The sequence below is a fragment of the Gallinula chloropus genome (assembly GCF_964237585.1).
Source record: "Gallinula chloropus genome assembly, chromosome: 3".
Taxonomy (NCBI): domain Eukaryota; kingdom Metazoa; phylum Chordata; class Aves; order Gruiformes; family Rallidae; genus Gallinula; species Gallinula chloropus.
Genome location: NC_140087.1, coordinates 60,165,633 through 60,175,724, shown reverse-complemented (window position 1 = coordinate 60,175,724; position 10,092 = coordinate 60,165,633). Strand labels below are relative to the sequence as shown.

The 10,092-nt window shown below is 41.1% G+C and overlaps 1 protein-coding gene across 1 annotated transcript; it reads right to left on the bottom strand.

The window, feature by feature from the left end:
• On the bottom strand, positions 1–6,976 carry MRPS10 (mitochondrial ribosomal protein S10). The gene is made up of 7 exons (XM_084262458.1): positions 6,933–6,976; positions 4,221–4,279; positions 4,046–4,118; positions 2,232–2,371; positions 1,661–1,769; positions 450–539; positions 1–193 (listed from the first exon to the last, which is right to left on the bottom strand). The coding sequence occupies exons 1-7, from the start codon at positions 6,966–6,968 to the stop codon at positions 107–109; spliced, it is 594 nt and encodes a 197-aa protein (XP_084118584.1). The 5' UTR covers positions 6,969–6,976; the 3' UTR covers positions 1–106.
• Between the last annotated feature and the right edge of the window lie 3,116 nt (positions 6,977–10,092).

The window sequence follows — 10,092 nt, the reverse complement described above, 5'->3', positions numbered from 1 at the left end:
TAATCATTTTATAAGAAGACTTTTATTTAACAGTAGACTGTCTCAGCAAATTAGGTTGATAGAAGCAACTCATTTCAGCACTAATGGAGCCAAGTACCTGGCGAGTTCACGACTTGACTTCAGTTTCTTCTACTTGAGGTAGTGTATCCCAGACTGGCTCTCGAATGTGTTCGGGTATTTTCTCTATTTTAGTCTAAAAGGAAAGAAAAGCAACTGCTTATTACACCAACTAGTTAGCATCTACCCGCGTTGCTTTATTTAGTCCGGTTTGAGACATCTACTGGATTAAAAATGCCACCTAGTGGCGTTTTCAAGCCAAGCAGCCTCTTTGCCATTTTAGTACTTTGGAAAATGTTCCTTTTGAACCTCCTTCCTTCCTTAAGGAGTTACTGGTACTTGCATCAGGATTTAGTCTCCTAACAGTTAACATATGTGAGATGCAAACTTACCTTCCTTACTTCCATGGCAACCCCTTCAGGTAAGTTTCGCTGAACATACTCCAAGTAAACTGCAGCAGTACTGCTTGTTAGGTATTTTAACTAAAACAGAAGTAATGGGTTTTTTTTTTAATGAGCTACTATTAATAATACTTCAAACAGAATACAAGAAAATTAAGCCCTAGTTTCTCTAGTTCTTACTATGGGACCAAACATCTTACAGGAAAGGCAGCTTCCATAATACTGAAGAGTGGCAGTTGCGCTGTGCACAGCTCTTAGGCAAGTATAAAGTAATTATTTTATTCCACAGAGTTCTGCATAATGCCTGTGATCACATGCATCAGTTATGATGATGTGGTGGACTGTAACTACACAGATATCAAATGAAATTAATTACAGATTATGCAAGTTAGCAGCTTTTGTATATACTCAAAGTTCAAGCTTGGCATGAATCTTGCAACTTCAGAATTCCACTGAATTCTTGATTTTCTAGTCTCTGCTGGGTGGCAAAAATAGCACTTATGGTCTGTGGGCAGCCATTTGTACTGCACTAATGTCTGGGGACTTGAACCAAAGTCCCATTTTGCTAAGCACTGTACAAATACACAGTAAAGACACCCAGGAGCCACAAAACGCTGGCAGTAAGCCTTTCTTCTAAGAAATTCAACCACAGCTGCATTCTAGCCCATACAGAAGTCTGTGTCATCAGCCACAGAGCTAGTGGTTTGTATATGCTTCCTTTCTTCTATTTCCCCCGCGCAGTTGTAGCTTGCCACACAGCGTTGCGCTGGGCAAAAGCATGCGTGTCCAGACACGCCGGACAGACACACGATGAACAGAACCCTCAGTAACTTGCCATGATAATGATTTAGCTGCATCTTCTTCCCTTCCTGAGAAAGCTCCTGTCCCACAGATTCTCAGAAACAAAGAGCATAGAACATATAAAGATAACCCTCAATTCTACCTTATTTTCTAATCGTTCTTTCAGCTGTTAAGATAATGGTAAAAATCAGCTTTTACTCCAAAAATTGTTGGCTGTACATTCAGAATAACTTGTTCAGAATAACTACATTTCATGTACAAAAGTCTGTTGTTTTCTGCTATTCACTGTACTCTCCTCCTGAATCCGAGTAAGTAGGAGGTTTTTGTTCACTCCTGAACTAAAATCTGTTAGCATCTTTGAATTGTGCACCTACAACATACTTTTTTTTAGTGTTTCTTACCTCCAAACACAGGTAATGTGTTCTCATTTCATACTGAACTCTGTGCTTCTTGTAAATGTGTACAGATTTTAAAAGTGTCAATCGATCGATCTTCCTTGGAGGTTTATGTCTGAAAGCAAAAAAAAGAAAAATTAATTCTATATTAAAGGGTGCTAACACAAAGTATCTGAAAGATTACACTGAAACTCTTGTCCTCGTTTGACATTTAGAACATCTACAAGAAAGTATCAGACATCAGCTCGGTTGATTATTAACCCACACGGGCATGGTTAATACTCGGGTATCAGCCAGCATTAGTTGAGGGAAGCTAGAGACAACTGTAGTTAAGAGTACTGTCAATATCCTTCATGTAGTTAAAAAGCACTTCTGCTATGGCAGTGCTGAGTGTAGAACTGCTGCTGCTTTCTTATGCCATCTAAGTAGTGTTAGGTTTATACACTGATGGAACAAAGATCAGATTACACCTGTTTCTTAAGAATAATAAAAAAAGCTTCCAAGTACAGAACCTGAATTACAGTAGTTGACATAAGACCCATCTGACACCACATCACTCTACAGATTAGTTACTTACACGTTTTCAACAGAGATGCCAAGTTCTTTAGCTGCAAGCACTGCAAAATATTCATAGCTGTCCAACACAGCTTGATCGTGGCCTTTAACTAAAATGGACAATCTCTTATACAGTGTTTCTGGTTCATCTGAAAGAGATACCTGCATTTTTACAGAAAGAACAAGAGTTACTACGCTGTGTTCTCCTTAATTAATGCATGCACTATGTATTTTCTTAGCCTGTGCACCCCATGTGTAAGAAAGAAAGGAAAAAAACCCACAAGCTGTTAACTGCTTATTTCAGTTTATCTGCAAGAGGTTGACTGATAGTTCTCACTATCAGGGAAGACAAGAGTGTGAAGAGATACCCAACTTCCGAACACTTAGGTAAAATTTCTTTATCAAAAAAGGGAAGGGAATACCAGATAAAACTAAGGAGGAAAATACTAGCAAAGGCAGGAATGAAGCTCATTGTTAAAGCAAGCCTGGAGCAGCAATATTGGTATTTCTAACAGCAGTGTGATAATACCTGAAATTCTGACTTTGCTTGGGTGTGGACAGAACGTTATCACAGAATCACACAGAATTACAAGGCTGGAAAAGACCTTTAAGATCATCGAGTCAAACCGTTCCTGTCTTGTGCTAAACCATATCCCTTAGTACCTGATCTACCCTTTTTATAAACACATCCAGGGATGGTGGCTCAACCACCTCCCTGGGCAGCCTGTTCCAGGCCCTGACAACTCTTTCAGTAAAAATTTTTTTTCTAATATCCAATCTAAACCTGCCCTGGCACAGCTTCATGCCATTTCCCCTTGTTCTATCTTCTGTCACCTGGTTGAAGAAACCATCGCCCACCTGTCTACAACCTCCCTTCAGGTAGTTGTAGGTGGTGATAAGGTCTCCCCTCAGCCTCCTCTTCTCCAGACTACACATCCCCAACTCCCTCAGCCATTCCTCATATGATTTGCCCTCCAGCCCCTTCCCCAGCCTGGTTGCCCTTCTCTGGACACACTCAAGGACCTTGATAACCTTTTGGTTATGGACAGTAACCAAAAGCCTCACTTTACCAAGTCAGTTATAAGGCTACTTTAAACATAGCAGGCTCCCTCATGTGTATTATCCTTTCTGTTTGTCCCAGTACAAATGATTTTCAGTTATAAATTTATGCCTTTCAGTTAGACTTTCAATTTCTGACAGCCTGGGAACACTAAACATTTGAAAAGCCTTGATGTGTCCACAAAGCACTGATGCTCCCACAGGTTTACTCCCAGGCAACTGCTAAACTTAGCACAGTAAATCCAGTATGTACCAGACATAGGAGGAAGGCTGGGTACGTACTGTGGGTCTGATACTGCCTGTAAGACTCTGGCTTTCTTACATGTAGTATACAGACTGAACATGTGTCTCAGAACTCCCAGTCAAAATCAAAGCACTCTGATTCTAACGGCAAGACATCCCACATGTGTTTTCGTGACCTCCCCACTTCATCAGCTCTGGGCTCTCAGCTTCCCAGCCAGAGACAAAGGCCTTGGGCTAGCTAAGCTGCTGCAGGCTGCTGAACTGAATGTGGCCAAAAAGCTGGTGCTTTTCAGAGTTACAGCTGCCCAGAGGACGAAAGTAACTAGGAGGCATCTGTGGGGTATAGAAGTCTCCCTAAAAAACTCATTAAAAAAATCTCAAATACCAATAATGTCAATTGTTTCCCTCTCTATGGCAAAATTTTGCAACTTTAAGACAGAATTTTAAAAGTAGCAATAAAATAATTCAAGTTTTTCCACACACCCTTTTTGTTATTAAGACAATATACCAAATACCATTCCATGAAATACTTACCAGAGGATTAGTCTTAGCCTCCTGTGTATCAACACTGGATCCAACCAGCCGTGCTCCCATCAAGTTGGAGTTTCTAGAATGTGGTAATAGGGAAAAGCATAAAGTAAGTTGTCCAAGTGGGATTTTCTTAGGGAGTGTGTAAGAGAAGTGGAAAGAAGGAGGACCTTATACTTACAGAGGAAAACATTGCTTTCGCATAATTCTGCTTGCATAATTCACAGGAAAAGCTGAACCCTGTATAAAACAAATAGGTTATGTTTCTTGGGTTATTTTTTTCCCCCAAACCAGAATCAGTGTGTTTTAGTATACAATAGTATATAAAAAAGAGGAGTGCATTAAGGGAACATTATATCAATACCCACTTATTAACCAGGCACCTGAACTGCAACCACAAAGCATTCTGTTAGCAGAGAAATTTGTGTGGCATCAGCTACCATTTCTGTATATGATAATATTTTCTCTTTATTTTTACTTTCATAGTACTACAGCCATTGGTTTTGTCAGGAGACAAGCCTAAACAGGACTTGCTGTTGTGAAAGCAATTGAAAAGAGTATCCTATAAAGGCAAAAATCTCTCAGTTTAACTTGAAATTTCCCGTTTGTTTTGTTTTAGCACAAAGTTCCTTGTGATTTTTAACACTTGTTCTTTTGAAGATAACATTTATACAGAAATACTTCTAACAAGAAAATGAACCGTATTTCAAAGACAGCAGGATTTTTCTGTGTTAAAAAGGGAATACAACTGTTAAGATGTAACTTACTGTCTTTCATACTAGAATAATGTCTCCCTTCTGAATGTTATGCAGCTTCTAGCTTCCTTCTAATTTTCAATTTGGCAAAATTACAGACTGTAACGGGGGGGGTGTGGTGGGGTGGAGGGGGTGGGGTGTAAAGAAAAAAAGGAACCAGAACTCTCACTTGCTTAAGAGAAACTCAGAGCTGCAGCTGAATGCTGAGGCAAAATCAGGTACTCAGCAAGCTACTTGACACTGTTATTTAACAGGTGCTGAAGTCACAGGATTGAGAAGCCAGATACCCCTACACATCAGTTTTGCAGATGACTGTATCACTGTAACATCAGAAAACAGCCAGAATCGACACTTTTCCAGGTCATCTTAGTCACTCACAGATATGCATACCTAACTATTTGATGCTATTAGGTCTCAAACCTTCTCCAGTATGCATTATATATTAATTATAGATCAGCAGTGAATAAAGCTGTTTCCTGAAGTAATTCTGCTTCCTTTGCTATTTATCCTACAAATTCTGCATCCCATAAGGAAGATGACTGCAGGAAGAGGCAAGAGAGTTTCCTGTTTACAAAGCTGACTGTTGTTTGGAGACCACAGCCAAACGTCTCTCCTCAGGCAAACCTTTCAAATCCACTGACAGACCAGCACCAATGTTACATGCTAAAGTGCATGACACAAGCAGCAACTTTAGGAACACTGAATATTTATTTCAAAGTTTATCTGGGGAGCTACAAGAAAAACAACTGATAAAATTATTTTTGCACCTCAATTCTCTGTCTCTTAAGTCAGAATACTGTCTTACATTCTTTCAATCCAATATGATATACACTAACATCATCTACTGACATCATTTCTGGGAGCAGATAGGGCCATAAGCATAGAAGACTGCATTCAGTGCAGTGGTTAAACTGTGTGCACAAGTATATGACACAGAACCTGACCCCAGATGACAAATGTTAGACTATTGATTAGAATTTTAAGTAGAAGTTTCATCTGTTTTTTATCTCTGCAATGTACTATTTTACTTCTCACTGACCCTATAATATGGATTTACTATTTTCATGCAAGGATATGTAGGGTCATAGCGTATTATGTTATGTGGGTTTGGATGTAAAAAAATTTCAGCCTTCATGTAATAAAGATGAATAAACCAGCAGCCTTTACAATAGTCTATGATTGTGCATATCACTCCCATCACATGTAGTCTCTTTTTGTCACTAATTATGCAGGTACACACCAGAAGTTTTTGTAAAATCAAATCGAAGGTGCTCCACACAAGTTTTGACAAAATGATACACTGAATACCCCAAGTAGTAACAACAGCATTCATCAGGCAGGAAAGTGTATTTTATCAGCTTCATTCAGCCTCTGATTTAAATATACTCAATACACTCATGCTAGGAGCCACTATAGAAGGTGGAAAAGACACTCAGACTGCAACAAAACAATGCAATTTCCTGTACAAACCAAGGCCTTGCACTAAACAAGAGTGCACCTGTCCTAATATAAAATACTCTTCATCTTGTTTGGCCGAGAGATTCTGAAAAGGCAGATGTCTGAACCATAAGTGAGCCCATAACAGTGCACATACACAGAAGAGGAGAGATTTGGGCTTCAGAAAATTAATAGGAAATCCTCAACATTATTTTTTTTCAACTGGGGAATCAACAATCACCAGAAGCCAAAACCAAACAGGAAACAATTAGCAGCATAAGAAGTTTTCCTGTGTTCTCTGTTATAGCTTAAAGATTTGAAATTTTAAGGCTAAATTCAGGCTCGGGACACGACCTCCAAATCCAAGTCATTTATTCATCATCCTTCACAACCAAAGTAACTGCCATGAAGACAGGGCCGCAGTGAAGAGCTTTGAGGACCCCCTACCCTGATGACAGCGGGCAGAGACACAGCTTGACGTTGGGAAGCCCCGAATCCCCCGCAGCCAAAAAGCAGCCCCCTGTCCGCGGAACCGCACTAAGGAGAGCAGGCCGGCTCTAACACAGCTTGCACCGGAGACATCAGGGTTGAGTACAACGCAGAGGACCGGCCCTCAGCTCCCTCCGGAGTGAAGACGCCGAAGGAGAGGATAAGGAGTTCTTACGGGGGTCCACCCGTCCCCTCTCCCCACCCCAGCCCACCTGACAGAGCCTCCGCCACAAGCATCCCGCCGCCATCTTGTCTCCGCCCCAACCCGCCGACCATCAGCTCACGCCCCGGAAAGAAATCAGCCTCATCCAACCACCATACAAAAAAAAACCCCACCCCAGAGCCTAGCCTACCCAAGAGCGCCCTCGCCGCCATGGCGGACCCAGGACCCTTGACTGAGGTGTAGGCACTGCGGTACTGTCGGGGTAGGGCTGCGCCCCAGAGCGGGTGTGGGGGACGAGGCGGGAGCTCGTATGGCGCCGCATACGAGCTCCCGCCTCGTCTCCTCACCCTCTCGTCCCCGCCTTCCACGATCGTTCCCCCAATGAAGGACCCGGCCATGCAACTGCTCCCCTCACCGCCCCGCGCGCCGTTCCCGCCAACGCTCACGGCTCCCCTCCCCCGTTCCCTCCTCACACGTTCTTCTCCATCCTTCTACGCGGAGGTGACACCCATCTACCCGAGGGAAGAAAGCAGGAATCGTTAAATTCCTCCGACGCTGAGGCAGGGCGGGTGACAATTTCGTGAGAGGGGAAAGGAGGTGTCTTCGAGTTTCCTCCCCCTTTCCCTGAGTGCTTTTTACCAACAACTCTTTCTTGCTATGAATACTCTATGTTCATGCAACTTTATAAATACTTGGGGTTTTTTTGGCCTAGAAGAATTTAGGAATCCTTTGGGGAAAAAAAAAGATTACAGGTGTGAAACTTGATTTTTATCCTTCTCCTCCTGTTAAAAATGCCTCAACCATAAAACGACCAAAAAAAAAAAAAAAAAAAGAGTATAGAGGCCTGTTAGCAAAACCCAGGCAACTATATTTTATCAAAGTATAAAAGTGACCGGAAACATCATATAACGCCTTTCTTTTTACAAACAGCACTTAATATAAAAAAGGTTCTGGTCAGTACCAAATGTTTATTCCTCCCCCTCATTTAAATATGTAAAAATTCATGCTATTAAGCCATCCTAATACACACATTCAGGTAGGTTATCAACCTGAAATTAAACTGTGTGCAAGACAAAGGCTAACAGCAGGAACCTGAAACCATCATAGATCACAAGCTGTATCAAATGTATATTTTTTTTATTTTACTTCCTCTGCCACCTGAAATTACAGTCTGCTTTTTACACTAAAGCACCTAAAATATTTACAACCATCTTCTAATAAAATAACAGTTAAATATTGAAAATAAGATTTTTCTCATAAAATATGTTTTCTCTATGTACAGGTTTTATCAAAGAGAACTAAGTTCAATAGTGAACAATTTTCCATCAACCATCAGCAAGAAGACATGTTTTTTGAAATAAAACTATGTCCCACTTATGTACAAATAGGCAGAACAGGATCTGTTTAACGCAGCACTTAATAACGAAGTCAATTTGTGATGCCTAAATTGTGTACTGCTTAAGAAACATGCATTTCTTCTTTTCATTTGTGATTAACTTCTTTGGTTTTTGTTGTTCTATTATCTTCTTGGCTGTACAATAAACCAGTACCCAGTTAACGTTACAGAGCCGGGCATATATTGTGTATATATATTTATATATACTGGGTTTAGCACAGATACCTGCCCAATTGTTGCTAGGAAAGTTCCACTGTAGATTCTTTAATATAGAGCTGCTCTTCAGCATCAAGCCTACATGTTCCTACCGTATTTCACTCCATTCCTCAAGCAGAACTCTCACTGACTTCAATTATCACTTTGCTTAAACACAGAATTTTCCCCCCACCATTAACAGGGAAATCTGAAAACATTCCCATTTTCCAGTGTAGCAGCCTTTCTCAGAAAGTCCTAATTAGAAGTTCAAAATGATACAAGTTTGGAAGACAGAGTAGACTCTGCGGCGCCGTTTTTAACGCAGGCTCCTAAATGCCAACACAAGTTGCTGCTCACAAAAGCCTTCGCTTTACGAACCAGTAAGGCTTGCACAATGTACAAAATATATTATCAGTGGATCTTGTTGGCAGCGTACAGCTGAACAGCCAGCCTGCTGGTCCTGGGTTGCGTGGCCGCTGTAGAAGGAACATGCCACAGCATGGACAGGAACTGCTGGGGAGCGTGCCGACTGGCAGTCTGGGGACAAAAAAGGCAGCTGCTGCCTGATCTCCTGGAACTCCCAGATACAGTAATTGAGAACATCATCCCTTAAGTAGCAGAGGGAGTGAAGTTGACCGCTGGTCAAAACCAACTCCAAAAAACCCCCTCTGGAACAACCCCAACACCCACTAAAACAAACCACGTACACAGGAACTTCACTAACCTGAAACTGAGAAGTGACTTCCATTCTCCTGAAGGGTTGTTCATTAATATCAGAACACTCGACCTTAAGAAGAAACTTCAGGTCATTTGGCTTCACGTATTTGGCTTTGACAGAGAAGACACCTCTCTGCCAATGAGTCCCAATGGTTTTGAACTCGTGTGGTCCAGTACTCCTATACAAAAGGGCTGTGATTTACCCTCATTTTGCATAGTTACACAAGGAAGAAAGAGTAGAAAATAGGATCCACCATCTCTCAGATTCTGCTTGAGATGGTAGGAGGATGAAAAAAAAAACCCAAATAAAACAAAACCCAACCCATAAAAAACCCAAAACAAAACACCCACAAACCACTCTGAAATCTGGAAGATCTGAAATCAGTCTTACAAAATATTTTATAAAGTTTGCAATATTCCTCTACTGTGCAAAATTCACAAGAAAATCAGTGCTGTTACCAGTGAAAGCTCTAAAAATCGGAATTCATATTCTGTAATTCAAGGTCCACTCAACTAAACTTCAATTCTTCCTTAATTCATTAACTCTGCAAGGTACCTTTTTTTTTGGTTTTGAAAACCTGTTTACTTAGGGAACCAAATCTAAATTTATATAAATGGTGTTAGACATCCAGCATGTAGATCTGAACCTCAGGGAAGAGAAACGAGCAGTGTCAACTCACCTTTAGAGTATGTTTTACTGAACAAACAACATTTGAATCTGATGTAATGAGGACGACTGAAAATGGCACACGAATAACATGTCATGCCTACAAGTAATAACCAACATGTGCTGAAGGCATATACTCCATCAATCTCTGTTCCACGGGCAAGAACGTCTCCCTGTATTTGTCTGGTGAGAGAGAGAGAGCAAGCTCCTGCATTGCTCAAGCATACACTCTCC